General features: G+C 37.5%; 1 protein-coding gene and 1 non-coding gene across 2 annotated transcripts; both read right to left on the bottom strand.

The window, feature by feature from the left end:
- Window positions 1–663: 663 nt before the first annotated feature.
- Window positions 664–4,298, bottom strand: LOC123864187 (cytochrome b5-like). Its single transcript, XM_045904469.1, has 3 exons — window positions 3,876–4,298; window positions 2,178–2,569; window positions 664–1,753 (listed from the first exon to the last, which is right to left on the bottom strand). The coding sequence occupies exons 2-3, from the start codon at window positions 2,463–2,465 to the stop codon at window positions 1,568–1,570; spliced, it is 474 nt and encodes a 157-aa protein (XP_045760425.1). The 5' UTR covers window positions 2,466–2,569; window positions 3,876–4,298; the 3' UTR covers window positions 664–1,567.
- Window positions 4,299–19,559: 15,261 nt separating this feature from the next.
- Window positions 19,560–19,752, bottom strand: LOC123869513. Its single transcript, XR_006796909.1, has one exon. It is a non-coding gene; the product is annotated as a U2 spliceosomal RNA (small nuclear RNA).
- Between the last annotated feature and the right edge of the window lie 939 nt (window positions 19,753–20,691).

Here is a 20,691-nt window from a genome sequence, read left to right as displayed (position 1 = left end):
ATAGGTAAGTAAAATGTAATGTAATACTGTATATATCAAAATGTAGTTGAAATACCTAGTATAAATAAATGCATAACAAGATACCCTACTGAATAAATGTACCTGGTAGGTAATACTAACGCAAAATCTTTCCCGAGACGACAGTTATCTGTTTTGCACTGCCCTCTTAGGTTACCAATAAATCTACCTATCTTATACTAAACAAGTATTTATTTAAACATATTAATGTGAAAGTTGAAAACGATAAAATACTAGCGATAATTCTCTTAGCGACTACTTAATTATTTATATGACGTGTTTATTGTTAAAGGTGCAAACAAATTTCAATGTCGTGCCGTATCGTGATGCGATAGAAAGCGATCGGGTGCAAACAATTAATTAATTAATTAATGATTAAAGTACGTGGAGTATACTTAATATAAGCAGTGAAAGACAAAACATAAGAAGGCGCGTTTCTAACAATAAAATTATCAATGCTTTGTCGTCCGCTAAATATAATAGATGGGGTCAGTCAAGTAGGGGACGCATGGAAGCTGATTACAAGTGGAAATTAAAAATTTATAACACCCCCGACAAGTGAAGGTTACAGTAACTAGAAAAGAGTTGATAACTTGCAAACGGCTGAACCGATTTTCGCTAAGAACACTCGATCAAGCCACCTTTCAAACAAAAAAAAACTAAATTAAAATCGGTTCATTAGTTTAGGAGCTACGATGCCAGAGAGATACACAGATACACTCGTCAAACTTATATATCCCTCTTTTTGGGTCGGGGGTTACAAAGAGATAGAATCAGTGAGGCCAATAAGAGTTAGAATTTCGAGCAGATCCCTGTCACAGTCTTTCAGTTATTGGCATTATCTGATTCACCAGATAATTGAGTTCTAATACCGTCGTCCAATATTTCGATGTCTGGACAAGGTGGTTAGTTTGCACCTTTAAGCGATCCGCAAAGCAAATGCAAAGGTATCTAATCTGTAAGTGTAGATTTTGCGTTGCTGTGCGGATCACCATACTTCACTTAACACTCACTTAACACTTTACTTAGCTTAACATCAACAAGTGGCTTTCGTTGATATCTATATCTAGATAAAATTAAAAATACCATTTACAATTCACAACTGCTATTGTAAAATTTAGACTTAAATATTTTATTTTAATAATTATTCAATAATCAAGACCGTAGCGTCGATACGAGCTATTACACAAAAATCTGCGTGCAAGTCTATGCACAAAAAACGTTGCGCATTAATTTGCTGTTAACGTTTATAATTAAGCTACTATTTACTAAATGCTAACTACTTTTCAGCCCGGATGTCATAAAAGAGTGTACTAAATATTACATACTTAATCAATACGCCCGCCATCCGCATTCTAAACAGGGCGAATGTGAATTTATCATGATCATACTAGGTGCATAGGCAATAGACTTAAAAAGCGTATTTCAGTCAGAATTGAAATCCTTCCTACCTCGCCTAAACAAATTAAGGCCCTAAAGAAAGAATTTCAAACTAACGATACCTTTTTCTTCTTGGACCCACACCTTGGGTTAAAACTAATAATTGTACTCATTCGGGTATATCGCTGAGGCGTATTCCGCCAGGCCTTCGGTACATGCGCTCGTGCATGGGCAGTTCTCCGACCAGAAAGCGGTCGAGTGCTTTGGCAGCCATGCTCGAGTGGCCCGAGCTTCGGAAGGCGGTGCTGGCGTCGCGGCCTGCGTACTCCAGCATGATCTCATCTCCGCCTGGATGCTGTAAAAGAAATACTCTATTAGACCTTGATGAAAAAACAATATTTTTTGGGGTAGTTTTTTGATATCTAGACAAATTTCCTCTAGCCCATAATAATTATTATTGCATTATAACCCTTGCATGGTAGAGAGATAACCAGCAGCAATAGATTGTATCAAATTTTGTTATAGTATTGGATTGGACTTGCTAAATAACAGGTTCAATTTTTCGAAAATATCAATTTCACCATTTATCCCTATTTTCTTTTGAACATAACTGATCATAATTTCATTGCACTAATGGCCATATTCGTGGATACAATGTATTTAATATATTGCCAATTATCTCGATAGGCATAAATATTAACGAGCGGTCGGGGTTCGATATTGACATAGTTTTATTATCATTTATTATAGGGTCAATACGCAATCGCAATAAGACCTACCTCATCTAAGAATGTAGTGATGTCGTATACTCTGTCGTAGATGACTGCCCAGCAGTCGTCGCGCGTGTCGTGTAGGGAGACTTCGGCGAGGGTTATCACGCGATCCTTCGCCTCTGGGGTCCCTGGTTCAATCCGTTTTGACCAGGTATTCTTAGTTTCCACTGACCAGGGGTTCACTAAGCGTAGGGCTGCCATCGTCAGTGCTACCAGGTCTAAATCATTAGTCTCCTGACTGACCGGCAGGGTTGCCGACAGGCTTCTTTCAGGTGGAGTCTGTACTGTAGCCATCTTTGCTTCGTTCTTTCTCTATAATACTTCAATTATTCAATAGCTTTATCAAAATAATTCAAATCACTGGGAAATCAGCTGTGTCAATTGTAGGAGACCAGCAACTGTAAATAATGAGAAGATCTTGTTAGTGATAAGATTGACAGGTATCCGAGTTATTGATCCTACTTATCTTGTTTACTTGTTACTGGATGTGTTTACGACTTTTCTTAAAATCCCGTGGGAATTTTTTGGTTTTCCGGGATAAAAAGTACGCTATGTCCGTCTTCGGGACACCAAGTTTCTATAAAATCGATAGATAGTTGATAGCTGTTGTAGATTGAATTTTGTTTGGTATGTATAAAAAACTTCAGGGTCGAAGATTATGTAATTCGAATTTTATCAGAGAGGACAAAGTCAATTTATCGATGGAACTCTATACTCATTTTATCTGCTATATTATTATCATTTAACCAGTTTAACGAATATTAAAATTGAGAGCTTGAGACCATTATCAAGACCACACGAGAGCTTATCACGACAGTTGACGCAAATGTTTTACCAAAATTATGATTTGGCCGTAAATTGACCTATTCACTTGACTTTTATATGTATGTAATAATCGGCAAGTCGTTTTTGATAGAAAAATCGTCGTTGATAAACTGTATTCTTTTTATTATCTGGTTAGTAATAAGGAATTATTACCAGTGAGATAATCTTAAAATTTTATTATATGAATATGATATAATATAAGTGTGACTTTGTTACTGGGACTTAGCGGGTGGCCCAGGCGCGGCCAGGCGGGTGCGTCCTGGGGGCGGCCAGCGTGTAGAACAAACTCATCATAATATTATATATTTATAATAAATTGGAGGAATTGAAGATGCGTGGAGGCGTCCTAATCGAAGAGCGGGTGCCAAGCGGCATGGAGAGTAAGTAAAGGATCGCACCCTCTCCCACCTGGGCCGCCGACTTAGTGATTTGTGACTCTATCAAAAGAGCCTGTTGGTATCTTTTTCGTATGCGTTTTCTTGTAGTCATACGCTTTTCTATTTTAAATTATGCCTTGGTTTATTAACTTATATTATTTTAAAGTTCAACTCAGTTCACATACTTTAGATTGCGAAAAATAAAATAATAATAAACAGGTAGGTAGAAATAGTTTATAGCATCGTTTAGTAACATTAAAAAAATCAAAAAACAGTTAAACTTTGAATTATTTAAAGCCTGACCGGAAAACTATAAAAATTGCTCTGGAGCGCAACATTTGCTTTTTTCCTTTCCAACACTAGTAATTTATTTTTAATTCAATTTTTCATTAGGTAGGTATTAAGTTTTTTTATAATACTATGATTTAATATATACCTCAATGTAGAGAGAAATACGTAGATAATAAATATTAAATTAAAAAAAAAAAAAAAAACTATTTACCTTCTCGTAATCTACAAGGTCCGGAAAGCTCGGGTTATCTTTGCTGTTGCTCGAAACGCGGGGAATGGCTGTCACACCAATTGTCACTATACCACCACAGTTCGTATTTGAGATTAGTATTCACGTCAGGTGGATTCATGAGATCGTAGATCATTGCCACGAACTAACACAGACTTTATTCATTTATCAGATGTAGATTGTGAATGAGGCGAGTTCGGGCGCGCGGGAGTTATATACTCGATGCGCACGCGTCGCCGCGGCTTGTTGCCATAAGTAGGGTTGTCAACCTTAGATAGAGACATGTTATGTTATTTTTTTAGCTATCAGCAAGTAACAAAATTCCTTCATAAACAGACTCGCAAGACTGAGAAGGTCATAATGTCAGGTAAACGTCCGTAATATCCCTACCTAATTTTGAATGCATCATTAATAATTCAGTGATAGTAAAGCTTGATTTAATCTACACAAATTTAATTCAATAGAATCCGTTTTAATCTAAATTACTGTTTTTTGCTTAAATAACATTCGCCTTTAAATGAAGAACAAAATATTTGGGCCAAAAAGACCATCAACAAAGCTTAATTTGTTTTAATATCTAGTTAAATAATAAACACCACTATCATTTAAAAAGCAAAATAAATAAAAATAAATAAATATTTTATATAGCTTCCTAAATAATTGTGTTGATTATTCTATATACGTTAAAGGAGCAATTCCATATACATATATGGAATTGGTTTTAGGACTGTTTTAATTACATGGTTGTGCACCTATTTAGATAATGTTTTTCTTTCCAACTGTATAAAATCAAGACCAGGTGTTCTAAAATAAAAAAGGTATGTTACTTAAATACCTCTAGTCTTTATGATCTAATTCGATGTGGCAACCCTAATTTAGTCTGATGTAACATGGTTTTATCTTGCGCTCGTGCGCCCGCGCTTCCGAAAGGCCGAAACGCGGTTCAAGTTTTTTCTAAGAACAAGCCATTTCTTGATCGGGTTTAATTCTTTTTCAGGTAAAGATTGTAAAAAATATTTAAAAAATAACGTCCGATTTGAGTGGCATATTGCTTTGTTAATTCATGAAAATATCTTACAAAAAACTGTTTTTTAATTAATTGAGGGAGAGTTCAGACCATTTACTCGTTACTCAGCCAGTATTCTGATCAATGGCCGTAAGAACCTATTTTTTGTCGTCTCAATCGTGTACGATAAATATGACGACAGCTGGACAAAGGTCTCTTTTAGGGATTTCCATTTCCCACACTTCGTAACTCCACAGTCCATAATATTACGTACTGCAAAGATAAAGAGAAGGAACTGAGTAGGTAGGTACTCGTATCTTTAAATCACAGAATGCGTTGTAATACAGTTCGTTGATAATAATATCATGCGGGAAACTTTCCCGTGATTCCTGACAACAACTGTACAAAGTTTGAACTTAATCGGATGAACTATGCGTCCGCAAACACCTACAGAGTTAAATTTTCCCTCTTTTTCCTCTAAACTCTACGTTATCGGCAATTATGCTTACGTACGTCCATTAACTTCTAATATGATCGATATTGTTTTGATAAAACAGCGAAATTGTTTTGTCCATTGGGAACATCGTTGATTGGGAACAATCGAGCATCGTATGAGGCCGCTATGACGCAGGGCGGTGAATAAACTCACAGATATCAGAGATAGGGTGTGACATTATTTACTACAATTTGGTATAGAGGCGTGTGTGGCATTAAAGCTGTACGCACATTACACCAGGCGCCAGGCGTACTGAAAACCTACTGCTTGTTCTGTAAATTGTGATTAAATATTCATATTTTCAGTAGGTTCAATGAAAGACTCCTTCCACGGATAGTGAAAAACTCAGGTCAATAATAAACATTGTTATTATTTATTACCTAGCTACTTACTAATTAGAGGTAGGTAAATTAGGTAAGTATGAGCCTATTGTAGCAGCCATGCAGCGTATGATAGATAACTTGATAAATAAAAATACCGCTACATATTAACTTGTATTACTTGGGCTGTATTTACAATATGTGCCTTGGTTACAATTAAAACTGTGGTAGAAAAACGAGGGCCGGAGCTTGATGCTAGACCGAGGTGTTTCGGTCTTGATGATCTGAAGTGAATTGGTTGAAAGCCCTGCCCGGGGTTCGTCCAGGCCATAGAGATAGTATATAAACAATCCTTCATCCAAGGTCCAGGCCAGCAAGATATTTTGAATCGCTCCGAATTCAAATTGTGTTCTCTAAGTGACAGCTGCAAAGTGTGTTGCTTTCTTCGCAGCTGCCGGTCTTAAAAGAGGCTGCATGCCTCTACACTATCTACAAAAAACATTTAAGAGGATTCATCAGCCCTGAATCAATTTTTAGCCATTTTGACCCCTTATAGTTTGTTTATCCTTGCATTTAGCTAAAAACGTATTTATACTGAAGAAGACGATATTTCCTTTCTCGGCGAGGCCTCGCCTAGTAATAGTTTCCTAGTTTTTGGTACTCCGTGTTCGCGCAGTTTTTGTAGTGTATTTCAAGCTTATTTTATTGAAACAATTAAAAATAAATACCAAATCAAAAACTTTTGTCTTCTATTTTAGTAGTTCAGGACTTTTACTTTAGTAAATATATCTCTTTTTGTAAATTGAACTAGTAACTTTTGATGTAGTGAGTGTCAAAGATTACACCAAAATCCGTACGTAGTCGAAATTCCACCGACCCGTACGAAGCGATTTTCCCTTCAATTTTCATATCGGGACCTTCAAGTCAAAAGTGAATAGGCATCTTCTGTGCAAGCGCGCTCCATCTTTGGCTGCATGATCACTTGCCAGAAGATGCGCTAGTCTATAAATTAAAAAAAATGATGATGACTGATGACCGAGGCGATAAATTAAGAACTAATTATTTCTATATCATTCGTTTTAAATTATGGGGAGCTGATGAAAGATGCTTTGGCAGTTGCAATTTTTCTATAGACACGCAATTCACTATTATTTTTCGTAGACAAAAAAAATCGTGTCGGAGCTGACGAAAGATGCTTTGGCAGTTGCGATTTTTTCTATACGCACGCAATTCACTATTATTTTTCGTAGACAAATATTTTCCGTATAAGCATGATGTAACATTCCTACAAGTTTACCTACAGTTCGTTCAACCGAATGTTTTTATTAGCATATGTATGTATGTATGAAATATGAAATTTCAATTCTCACCCACTTCCAGAGGTCCGAATTATTGCCTATAAAGAACCGATTTTTTTAGTTTTTTGAAACTATAATTTTATTAATTTGGCTAAAACTATTTAGTAGATACTAGATACTTATGCTTATAATATAGAGAACCTACAGACTGTGTAGGTATTTCAAGGTTAAGGCATTTTGTCCCACTGCCGTCGTGGATTCGTCTCTATTTCTCGCTCAAAAACCGTCAATAAAAGAAATATAATAATAACTGTCGCTTATAGCCCAGCGATTTATCCCAACTACACACTCTCTTCTCGTTGCTCGCCAACTTGTTGCTAGTTTTTAGCTCGAACTCGTTCCTCGCTTCGTCGGTGGTCCGACAGCTGCCACCTAGGTACGCGGATTTTTATCATGCGAAGTTTATTTAGTTCAGTAATTCTCCAGTGTATTCGTATTTAAAAATAAATGGAGTTTTCTAACGTTTTGGATTGGCTATGATAAGGAAATTACACCAACAGGTACCTACCTATCATAATTTTAGGAGTAAGTATATGGGCACGTAATGTTTCATTTACGTATTTGTGTCCCCGTGGTGTTGATATTTATTGTTCTTTAGAAGCGGATGGCGTTATCTTAGTGACGAGGCGAAACCTTAATAAATGTAAATCACTGCAAATTGCAGTAAGATCAATACTTACTTGACATTTCAAAACAACTCTATTATCAAATCAATAACAAAATACACGCGAATAGATATCAAAATATTATGTATTGGATGATTGGTTGCTAATTGCTACGTCAAATATTTGTGACATCTTGGAAAACAGGCTCGTTGAATAATAATAATTTACTGTCGTCAGATCAATATTTTTATAATGTGTTGATGGTTTTTTTTTATAATGTTTTATGACAGACAAATGGATGTTTCTTTTATTAATACGTCATAAATCATAATGTTGACGATTGCTGAATAAACTGAATCACGAACGAAATTTTCCCTAAAATTGGATTTCAACCTTGACATTTGACTGAATACTGAATCATTGCTGATTGTAAAATTCAAAGCTTGCCAACTGAAAAACTCATGGAACTCATTATCGTCAGAATTGTATAAATGACAAGCAAATTATACCTACCTACCTACAAACCTACCATCTACCTATGATACCTATCTTATAATATTATTTCGTAATATTATGTTATTCATGTAACCGAATCGAAATTTTCGTGAAAACTTGATAGTGAATCATTGATTCGGGTTCGATACCTACTAGTTTATAATTTCTAAAAGCCATTTAGCGTTTAGCATAGCATAGGTATAGTACGCGACAGGTCAAGATGGCAATCGAGGTGGGTCGCCCCGCCCCCGATTGCCATCTCGACCTGTCGCGTACAAGGTAGGTAGCAAGAGCTTGTACAAACCGCGGTTTAAATTATAATATACTTAACTACTGCCCTTTTAGCTCGCTTCCATTTCAGATTGCATCGTCACTTCCCACTAAGTGAGACCGCAGTCAAGGCTAACTTGCGGAAGAAATGAAATAAGAAACGATTTATCTAATCGTGGATATTTTTGTCTACACTTATATTATAAAGCGTTCGTTTGTCAGTTTGGATGTAGGGGGTAGGTAATCTCCGGCACTAAATATGATCCGATTCGGAAAATTCTTTTACTTGTAGACTTGTGGACGATCCTAAATTAACTGGCTCGTTGGAAAGCCTCGAGCATAGCTGGCAGAGATGCTCTCTTTGTGTGTTTTATCGGTATTTTAATGGGAAGTGCTCTCAAGAGCTGTTTGAAAGTCAAATGTTTCAGCGATTATAGCAAATTAAAGCTTTTGGTTCTTTGTCTATCACGGACTTCCGCAAAGTAACGCCTGCTTCTGTACAACATATAAAATTATTATTTATTTGAAAAAGTGTTTAGTTCCTGTAGGTCAAATGGATGAAGTCGCGGGCAATAGATAGTTGCATATATAAACGCTTATAATTGATAAGTACCTTAATTGAGTGATTAATGCTACTTAGATAGTTTATTTATTAATGCACTTCGGCCTTCGGACGGATGGCTTATCACCAAGTATCCCTAGTATTATCTAAAATGTTTATATTTTCAGTAGGTAATGCGGTTTCATAGATATAAATATACCTTCGCCTGTGACACTCATTAGAGCTCATCAAAATGCTATAAATTGTAGGTCATCATGATCAGCCCATCGCCGGCCCACTACTGAGTACAGATTTCTACTTTTTTGATACAGTAAATAGTTTAATTATCTCAAGTGACGGGTCTGCCCGCGAAATTCAAATTTTACTTGGTTTTTCGCAATTTGTAAACTAATACGTCAACGTCCAGTTTAAGAAGTTAGTTCTAGTATCGACTATAACTCACAAACTAGTCGATACTAGAGCTAACTTCTTAAACTGAACCCTATAGGTTTTCTTGACAGACACGACGGACGGACGGACGGACAGACAGACAGACAGACAGACAGACAGAAAACAAAGTGATCCTATATGGGTTCCGTTTTTCCTTTTGAGGTACGAAACCCTAAAAATCGTATTCTCAGGGCAAAGCAAAGGCGAAAGACCCTAGAGAAGCTCGATAGGTAGGTACTATAATTCTAATAAACAAATTCTTCTGATAGTAAAATATTGTTTTCGAAGATAAGCAAGGTAATATTTTATTCAACGTTTTGCCTCTATGATATTCATACATTAATTTGGCATCTGTAGCCACTCTATCAAAGTTCTATGACCTGTGGATGACGATAACTGACCAACTTGACCCTATCGCGATACTGAGCTTGCTGTTCCACTTCCATCCCGATCGCACGCGATCGCTATCAAAAAGTGAATGACAGACAAAATTTATATAACCAACAACTGCGTTATAAAAATTTAATTTAGGAAATATTCCATACGCGTCATTATTAAAGGAAAATTTTGGAGAGTCTTGCTGCAGTTGGTCTTCGAGCAGAGGGCGCAATAGACGAACGCATGGGGAAGGCAAGCATTGCTCCCCGGATACATTGTTGATTGGGAACGTGGAGAGAGAATCGCCCTCCAGGCGAGTCCAGGCTGAAATCTATAGAGCGCACTTTGACTTTGCTCAGACTTAAGCTTCAGTTAAAACGAGACGGGTTTATGTCACCAGTATAGCACTGTCTCGTTTTAACAGTGTCTTAAGTCTAAGCAAAGTCTCATAGATCTCAACCTACAAGGACCTGTGGATAATGGACACGGAGCGGTCCGTCGCTCATAGTCCTCGAGTTGGTTGGAGTGCTGTGGTTCTGGCATGCCTGTAATGTTCGGGGGCACGTATAGCGTCCCAGTGGTGGGTCTGCTTCAGCGGACACCCGGTGACGGAGTAACGAAGAGTTATTGGTCCCTTGTGTTCCGTCGTCGGCGGTGGGATTGAACTTCATGAGGTTTTAGTGGGTAGCAGTCCGACAGAACCATTATGCTCCCCAATGGCCGATGGCAATCCATAATGGATTTTCCTTACATAAACAAAAGAGACATAATTACGTACTACATAAGCACTACATAGTATATAATAATGTCTTTGCAAAATTGTGATCTGTGGGTTACAAAGCACTTTACCTAATATGGAATAGCACCTAAGTACTTAGGTAAACGTGGATTATGGGCCTTCATAGAATTTCAGTAACACGTATTCTACTGTCCATGTTGGTTTCGTAGGAAAGCTTAAAGTTACTCAGCGGGCGACGGAGAGCTGAGTTGAGTTTCTTTACGTGGACTAATCAGAATTCCGTAGAAAAACAGGGCGGGTGGGGTACCTACACTGTTCGATTTTATTAGAACCGATAGACGTTATTGTGTTATGTAGTAAGAATTATTGGAAATTTCAACTACCTCTGTACAGTATAGCCACTGGTGGTGGTGATGGTGGTGGTGGTTCATACTTCGTTAGGCCTACTATTCGAGGATTTCGAAGTTCGATCCAGGCACGCACCTCTAGCTATTCGGAGTTGTGTGCGTTCTTAGTACTTAAATAGCATTCACTACCTTAGCTCGGTAGTGAGCCGGCGATGGATTAAGATTATAATGATAAACTACAGCAGCTAAATCAAGGTGCATGTTCATCTAAGTGGGGTGAGATGTGATAAGCAAATCAATTAGATTTTATAGACGATCTCTCACAAATATGATTGGTCGACGTAACATTCTCCGCTCCGCTTTGGTGGACAGGTACCCTTAGGCAAGACCAGCTATTTACCTTTTACTATTACCTACATCCTGTGTGCTGTCACTTCTGTATGTACAGTGTGATAATAACCGAACCGAACCAGCTATAACTAGATAAGACGAACTTGTTAATTAACTCGGCACAAATAAATCAATGTAAAATATGTTTAATTGGGAACTGTTTAGATATTATTATTTACCTATGTAGTAAAGTTTTTGTTATGACTTCCAGTTGGAAAAAAACAAAGCAATAAGCGGTTTCTGAAAAATTGAACAAATTGAATAGTTTTTGCAGAATCAATTATGCTATCAACAAACTCATAACTAATTAACATCAAACTCGCAATGCGCGGGCCTGCAATTAGGTAATTTTATACATGGCACAATGTGAATTGAATCTTGGAACGACTAACGAGCAACCGCTGAGTTTCTTGCTGGTTCTTCTCGGTAGGAAAGGCATTCCCAACCAGTGTACACGGTGTTCACTGGTTCCCCCGTGGAACTTATGGCTGCAGCAGTAGTTTTTCATCTCTTTCTGTCGTTGGCTACTGCCATAACATGAGTTCCACGAGAGTTGCCCTCTTATAAGGACCTCTTGGTCGACCAGATATCCTTCGACCGACAAGCTGCCAATAGAACACAACTTCATCGGCATTTCCCTCCTCTCATAGCAAAATATGCCCAACGCCATCATCTCCTTGCATGTACCTACCTACATATACCCGGAGTTGATGGTATGTTCTCCACAAGTCTTCATTCGTAATTATTGAACTTATTCATATGAGCATTTTGACAGATTCCCAATACAAAACTGTCATAACGTCATTATTCTCTCGCCTTATCAGGCGGTTGTGAAACAGACCCTTAATAATATAGATTTGTAGTCTCTACGTCAAACCTGATAAGGATCGAAACTAAACATGCCCATAAATCGCTTTCAGATTCAGTGCGTGGCCAATACGACGTATAAATAAACAGTAAAGAAACTAGGCTAATGCAACCTTGATCATCTATAACGTACCTATAGCGATATCAGCATCATCACAAACCAATACTGGGCATGGGTCTCTTCTCAGTATGAGATGGGTTTAGTCCACGTAGCTAGGTGTGAATTGGCAGACTTTTCACAGCTTTGAAAACATTATGAAGAACTATACAGGTTTTTAGGGTTCCGTATTTAACTCTCTGAAAAGTTGAAGATGCGTACCGGAATCACAATCAGATCCCGGACCCCCCGCATAGATGGCTGAACCACTAGGCTATCACACACCCCCCACTACTATTTAATAATAAACAATATAAAAACTAAATAAGCTGATGCAACCTTGATCATCTATAACGTATAGCGAGCGATATAGCTGTACATACAATATTATGTAAGAAACCGGCACCTGAAGTAAATATAGTAGTACCCGGTACATATGCTACTCGGTCGAGCCTTCGCCACGCGGTGCGGCGTGGCATGCCCGACCTTTAGCACATAGAATATTATGTAGTAGTATTTAAATTACATATAATATTCTCCATTCATGCGGTGTTTCTAGGTATTGCATCTTCATAATCCATACTAATATCCATACTTAATATTATAAATGCAAAAGAGTGTCTGTCTGTTTGTCTGTCACATTTTCACGGCCCATTCCCGGGGACGGAATAGGCTGCTTTTGTCCCGGAAAATCAAAGAGTTTCCAAGGGATTTTTGAAAAACTAAATCCACATGGATGAAGACACGGGCATTATCTATTTGGAACAAATATGGCTTGCATCCTGGAGACGGCCAGTGGATATGGCTACTTTTCAACGCGGAAAGTGATCTTATACCTACTTAATATAAAGAGGGCTCTCTCCGTCACTCGTTTCATACAATCGTAGTTCCAATTTCATTTGAATATTAAGCAACCAAAATCCATGAAATTTTGCAGACATATTCTAGAAACTAATATCTATGTCTGTGGTTTTCCAGATTTCTGTTAAAATATTCGGTTTCAAAGTTACGCGGTCTTAAAAATTTTCATACAAATCTTTGAGCCCCTGTAATTTTAAAACTACATATTTTTAGAAAAATCTAAAACACCACAGACACAGATATTAGTTTCTAGAATATGTCTGCAAAATTTCATGGACTTTGGTTGCTTAATATTCAAATGAAATTGGAACTACGATTGTATGAAACGAGTGACGGAGAGAGCCCTGTTAACGGGTTCGTATCGGTGAAAATTTTACTGATACTTACCTAAAGAGAGTCGACTTAACGTTTATGGGGCAATGATTAGTTCATTGTCCAATTAATGTTGTAAAGGCATCGTTCTCAACAAAGTTTTACCTGACTGCTCCAGGTAGAAAGATACTCGACAAGTTTGATAGGAAATACGACCGGTGAAACTTGGCTGATGCAACAACGCACGTGTTTGACTCAGAAATCAGAATAGAGAGTGCGCGTGATACCGGCATGCATATACCCGGCTGTGTAGATGTGTCTACACTCTACAGCCACGAATATTACCGTGCTACAGCTGTCTGGGTACTAATCTAAATATAGGTACCTATAAAAGGAAAAGGTAACTGACTGACAAGTGACGGATCGGGCTGGGCATGCAGAATATATGTATATATTATGACGTAGACATCCGCTAAGGAAGGATTTTTGAAAATTAATAGGGGTTTGAAAGTTTAGTTCACGTTTACGAAGTTTCTAGTGTAGTCTTTACTCTACTTTCGGATGGTACAATAAATATATATAAAGTACAATTAGGTATACTTACTTGGGTATAACTATTTTCATAAGTACAATGGCATGAGTAAGATTTTAGGTATAATTATTTATTGTTTTTAATTAGGCAGGAAAAAATAGAAAAATAGTTAATTTAATATTTAAATATGTACTCTATACCTAGCGACCAGTTTGGTACCTAATCCATAATAATAAAGAAAGTAGGGAAGGACGACGAATAAGGAAAACTCAAGCCATTTTCCAATTAGGGAGATTACAATATTATAAATATTATAGCCACAGATAAAATATAATTCCCTTAACTGTGGACTAGCGATGAAATTAAATAAATAGTAGATACTAGGATTTGATTTATTCTAGGACAGATCGATATAGGTGGGTACCTTTTTCTTCTTCAAGGTAGGTACAGATATTAAATTACCCCAAACCTAAGTGTTGGTAACCTTAACAAAATTGAATAGGTACCTACTATAGAGTTATTATCTATACTAATAAATAAAATTGGAGTGTCTGTCTGTAATTTCGAAATAACTACCTCATATTAAGCTCATAGGGTTATTTGAACGATACCTTAACTGAATCACACGTTTTTAAAATTTTTGTCTGTCTGTCTGTCTGTCTGTCTGTCTGTCTGTTTGAAAAAGCTAATCTTTGGAACGGCTGAACCGATTTTGACGGGATTTTCACAGAGAAGTAGAGGATTGACCAGGGTGTAACATAGGCTACTTTTTTAACCGACTTTTAAAAAGGGAGTTGTGTTTTTCTACCTATGTACACCGAAATCTCCGAGATTTCTGAACCGATTTGCGTCATTTCTTTTTTAATCGATAGAGGAACTTTGCGACATTGTTTCACAAAAAATTTGGATTCCAACTCTTCTATCTTGATGCTGCAGGGGATCTGACCAATCCACGCGGGCGAAGCTGCGGGCATCAGCTAGTAGGACATAAATTGGCATACTTAGATGTGTGAAATAGATAGGCTGATGCAACCGCGAGCATTTATAACATAATATTGTCAGCAAATGGGGCATACCCACAAAACGACGCCTGCGGCCAGACCCCCGCCACCTGCGCGGCGGCATGGGAGCGCGTGCCGACTTCCGAGAGTCGAGACACGAGTCGCTACTAGGGTTGCTGAATCTTGGTGATATCGCTCTATTAATTACTTGACTCTATGCAAATACTTACTAACTTAATTTTCTAAAAACCGGCCAAATGCGAGTAAGACTCGCGCCCGCCAGGGTCAGGGTATTCGGGTAGTTTTTCTGACATTTTACTCGATAAATCAAAAACTTATGGATAAAAAAAATAGAAATATGTTTTGGAATGTATACATGAAGGCCTTTCATATGATGCCTCACTTGATATAGTTATTTTACATTAAAAATTAAAAATACTTCTTAATTTTGTTCACAAACACATTTTAATCATTTTTTTTGCGATGTAACCACATATTCACGGTTTACTAATTTTTTTCCTTTACTTGTGCTATAAGACCTACCTACCTGCCAAATTTCACGGTTCTAGGTCAACGGGAAGCACCCTATAGGTTTTCTTGACAAACACGACAGACGGACAGAAGGACAACAAAGTGATCCTATAAGCCTTTTAAGTGTTCCGTTTTTCCTTTTGAGGTACGGGACCCTAAAAATGTAGTAGGGACCTGTAAAAGGTGCGCTGAAAACGATGTCTAAAATATTTGATTTTCAAGACATTGTGACAATAATCAATCAGAATCAGATACATAATTATGTATTGCCGATTCTAGTAATTATTTACTGTTGCCAACCCTATAAAAGTAGTGTGGTTTTCCGGTCCTTCTGTTCGCGGGGGTTTTCATTCATAATTTGCCTTGTATCAGAATTCAGATGATACCCGTTCGGTAACTGTTGCGTCAGACTGTTTGTAAACATAGAGCAACCTTACTGTGCGTCCACTGCTCTACTCGCGCAAAATCGCGACGCGGACGCCGTCGGTTGCCTTTGCAACGCGATGGACGTCGAAACTGTGGCAGCGTGCGCGCTTTTGCATACTTACCGACAAAATAGCGAGCAATGGGCATGAACGAGGAGGAACATGCGAGTAACGCGGCCACCCTACGTCTCTGCCTCCGTTCCTCGCTCCTTCCCATGCCACACGGCAGCGGCGTGCGGACTGTGGACGTTAGAAGGCACACGTTACGGGCGCTCCGCTTACGTACGACAGCAATCGGTGACCGATTTTTTGTCGGAGTATGTCCAAATAGTTTCGGCCGGACGGGTTCAAAACTACAACACATACATACAAAAAGCGATAACGTTTTTCTCCCGGAAAATGTAGTCCAATTTTCATAATTTTTAAAAATGTTGTAGATATAGGTAACGAAGAACTATCATGCTCGTAGGTTTTAATTTTAAAGAAATATTGCTTCTGTTAAAAGATACTAGTGTCTAAATATCCATATTTTGACCTAAAATCTTTCTTGAGTATTTTTATTTTGATAATGTAACTAAACTAAAATATTAAAAAAAACGAGCCTAGATTAGTGGGTACCTACTGAATCTAATAAGATCAAAATAATTGTCTAATTTTATAAATGTTTTGGGGTTAAAAGCGTTAACACCCGAAACAATATTTTCAAGAATACAATTCAGTACAATTCAATGCCTACTGAACTATGAAAAAAATTTGGGAAAATTTACAACTTGACTATCCTCTTCAGCCGTAATATTTATATTTAAATATAAAGATTATGCACAGCAGGACGTATTAATTACAGCTTGAAACACACAGGCTGCGTAAGCGTTGCGTAAGCATAGACGTAGCGCGCACCATTGCGTTGTAATGTATAGGTACTTACTTCCATAATAATAATAATATTGCAAATAGCACTCACATACAGTACACAAATATTTTCAATGGAAAATATTTAGAATGTCACGTCATGGTCAAGGTCTTTACACGCACTTCTTCATACCAACGTACACTGATAAATTCTATTTTTTATTGTTTCAGTTCTAATCTATATCGAATTATCTCTCCATTATCTATGCTTTACAAAAAAACAACATAGTAAAACTACTAACTTATACTTATTTGTTTTAACTATACAATTACAAGGCAATTTGAGCCTCAATAGCTCAACCGGTAAAGGAGTGGACTGAAAACCGAAAGGTCGACGGTTCAAACCCCACCCGTTGCACTATTGTCGTACCTACTCCTAGCACAAGCCTGACGCTTAGTTGGAGAGGAAAGGGGATTAGTCATTTAACATGGCTAATATTCTTTAAAAAAAATTGTCAAGGCATAGGTATCTATGTAAATTGTATAAAAGGAAAAGCTGACTGACTGACTGATCTATCAACTTACAGCTCAAACTAATTGACCTATAGTGCTGAAAGTTGGCATGCAGATAGCTAAGACGTAGACATCCGCTAAGAAAGGATTTTTGAAAATTCAACCCCTAAGGGATTTATAGTTTTAACCAACCCATGTTGTTTGTTTTAAGCTCCTTATTGCATTAAAAAAAAATGGATGTACCTATTTTCTTTTAGTTACCCTTTGGTGATTGGGATAGGGTGATGGAAACAGTGGAATGAAGTTAAAGAAACATTTCCTTTTGATGTCGTATCATCAAGAGAGCCAAGGTGGTAAACCGTGAGAGTTCATGAATTTCAAAATTAACCTTTCCACACGGACATTAGGTAACTGTATGTATAGAATATGGCCATGAGTTCGTGTGGATACTAAAATTAAAAAAAAAAAAAAATTACTTGCTTATTTATTATTAATTACGTAAAAATTTACAAATAATGGAGCTTTAAGCAGTTCTTAGTAATTCAGATAACTTTCTTGTTTATTGTCCCGATATCAACAATCACTATCATCGTCGCACGTCGACTAAGTGTTTTCTTTTATAATAAAAATATTATGTACCTCATTTTATCATATTTATTTCTCGCTTTATTTTGTAAATATGCCCAATGTGATATGACAATTTTAACTTTAAACAAAACCCTGTGAAAGTTGTTGACCGATTTGAATACTGTACTCTCTTGAAGGAATGTTCGCTACATAATATACTTACCTACTATCACACTAATATTATTATTATAAAGGTGATAGTTTGTGTGTATGTGTGTATGTTTGGCAAAAACGACTACCTAGATGGATTTGGCTGAAATTCTTAATGGAGATAGATATAATATCCTGAATTAGCACATAGGCTACTTTTTATCCTGGAAAATCAAAGAATTACCACAGACAGACAGAGAGCTGGACAGACAGACAATGAAGTGATTCAATAAAGGTTCCTTTATTTCGGGAGATACGGAACCCTCAAAAATTCTTGCAATTGAATTAAACGAAAGATATACTTAATTGCTAATGTTATTGACAGGCGTTATTAATGTTACTGAGGCGTTCCATTTTCCTGGTCTGTCATTGGTCACTAACCTTTTATTGTGGAGGACTGATAGATGTAAGTCTCAAGACTCTCGATGAGGACCGCATTGCGAGCCCTCCAACAAGATAGGGCGATGACATCCGGTAAGTGGCTGGCGCCTGCTACTACCTAATTGGATCATCGTGATCAATCCATCGCTGCCTCTCAGAAGGAGAACGTGTTGACAGTTGTTGGAACTTTGAACATAGTCTGCCACGCTGGCCAAGTGCGGATTGGCAGACTTCACACCCTTTTCCTCCCACCCAATGTTCCTGGTGAAATAATATTGTAAATGCCGAGGATAGATGAGGAGAATATAATAAACTCTGCAATCCTAATGCTGCAAGGTACTGAATTCCTAAGCAGCCGTGTGGCAATCGCCGAATTTCTTGCTAGTTCTTCTCGGTAGGAACGGCATTCCGGTAGATTATTTTGGTGATTCAAAAGCACTTGTAAAAGTTTAAATATTTTGAATTTGAATTTGAATTTGGAAAGTTTTTCTGGTGAATTTATATCTTAGGTACCAAGCAATGAGTAAGACTTACACAAAAAGCTTAAAAAGCTATAAAACTATAATGTATGTAATTTAAGTATATTATTTATTTTTTACCCGACTGCGGCAAAACCAAAAGGAAAGGTTATGATTTTAACAGTATATGTATGTACGAGTATGTATGTATGTTTGTATCCAGATTCTGCGTGTTTCAACGTAGCGCCTAAACTACTGGGCCGAATGCCGATTTTGATAAATGTGGTCCGGGTGACATAGACTATATTTTATACGAAAAAAATTGACCGTTTGGATGTTACATCCATAAAAGTGGGGGTCTCCAAGTTTTTTTGCTATTGTATCGAGTGGGATGTCCAAATATGAAAGAGGAGAAAATTCCGATTTCATGAATATAAATGTAGTAATGTACTACAACATTAAAATATATCCATTACCAAGCGACAAGAAAACAATTTACTCGGATTTTAGTTATCAACTTTATTTAATTTGTAGTTTTTTCTTTCGCCAGTATTACTTCGGAAATAAGGCAATATGCCATTTGACTTTTGAGGCATGAACACTGAACACATAGAATGAACAATGAACATTATATCATTGATCCTGTTATTGAAGGTTTGTATCAGGAATTATGTGGGCCGATCCCGGCGGCACTGCAATGCCGGGCCGACCCGTGACGGGAGTGGAGCGAGCCCCGAACATCCCGTCGAGTTACAAAAATCAGTTTAATATACTGGTCCCACAGTGTGGGAACTTTCAGATATTAAGCTGAAAAGAACAGATACTACACTTTGATCTTAGCCAAAAGGCCGAGAAGCGATAACCAAATTAGCCGACACGGCGAAAGTCATTCAATCAGGAGCAATCTCCAAAGCGCAATATGATATTTCAACTAAAACGTTCAGCGCCATCTATTGGCGTCTGCATAAAACTTGTCATCATTTCCCAGCTGCGCTTACAGCTAGAGCTGCGCAAGCAGAGACAAAGTGCTCCCAGCCTCCGAAAGATGGAAACTATTTCTTTATTTATATTAATTTTTGACTAATGGATTTAATAAATTGAATTTATTGGTTGTGGAGATAGACGATTTATGTTTAATTCATTATTTTTGTCAGTGGAAGATAAAGAAAATATAATATAATAATAGTCCTTTAGTTATGTTACTTTAGTTCTTTCTCTCGCTTTTTTTTCTGAGTAAATACCACAGTCCTTGACTGCAACCTCACCTGATGGTAAGCGATGATGTACCTAGTAGACTCATCATCGACTCATTTCCGGTCCTCACGATGTTTTCTTTCACCGTTGATAATGCAAATGATAACAAAATTCCTTGGAAAGCACGTAACTTCGTTAAGTTAGATGTGTATTCCCATTTTCGAACCCCTTACCTCCGGAATAGGAGGCAACGTCTTAACCACTAGGCTATTACGGCTATCGCGGGATCACGGCACTTTAGTCTGCTGATTGGATGTGAAAGACTAAATACAGAAATAGTCGGCCTGTATCCACTAGCGGATGCATATCTAATGAAATATTAGTGACTAATCGGCTTTTGATGGATAGATACCTACTAGCGACCGCTCGCGGCTTCGCTCCCGTGAGAATTTTGAAAAATCCGGCCTTATTCCTCGTATACATTTTAAACTCTAGATCCAAGGGCTGCGTGTTGATCAATCAGTAACTCGGAGATATCTATTTATAGAATATACTTTTGAAACCTATGTTGTCTAAACTGTATCCACCTACTTTTTTATCCAGAT

The sequence above is a fragment of the Maniola jurtina genome, chromosome 1, assembly GCF_905333055.1.
Source record: "Maniola jurtina chromosome 1, ilManJurt1.1, whole genome shotgun sequence".
NCBI lineage: Eukaryota > Metazoa > Arthropoda > Insecta > Lepidoptera > Nymphalidae > Maniola > Maniola jurtina.
The sequence above is the reverse complement of the archived record's forward strand: the minus strand, read 5'-3'. Positions and strand labels throughout refer to the sequence as shown.

Coding starts and splice junctions, on each gene's coding strand:
- LOC123864187 (XM_045904469.1), bottom strand. CDS start 2,465: ATGGCTACAGTACAGACTCCACCTGAAAGAAGCCTGTCGGCAACCCTG. Junction 1,754..2,177: donor TCACTACATTCTTAGATGAG/GTAGGTCTTATT, acceptor TTTCTTTTACAG/CATCCAGGCGGAGATGAGAT.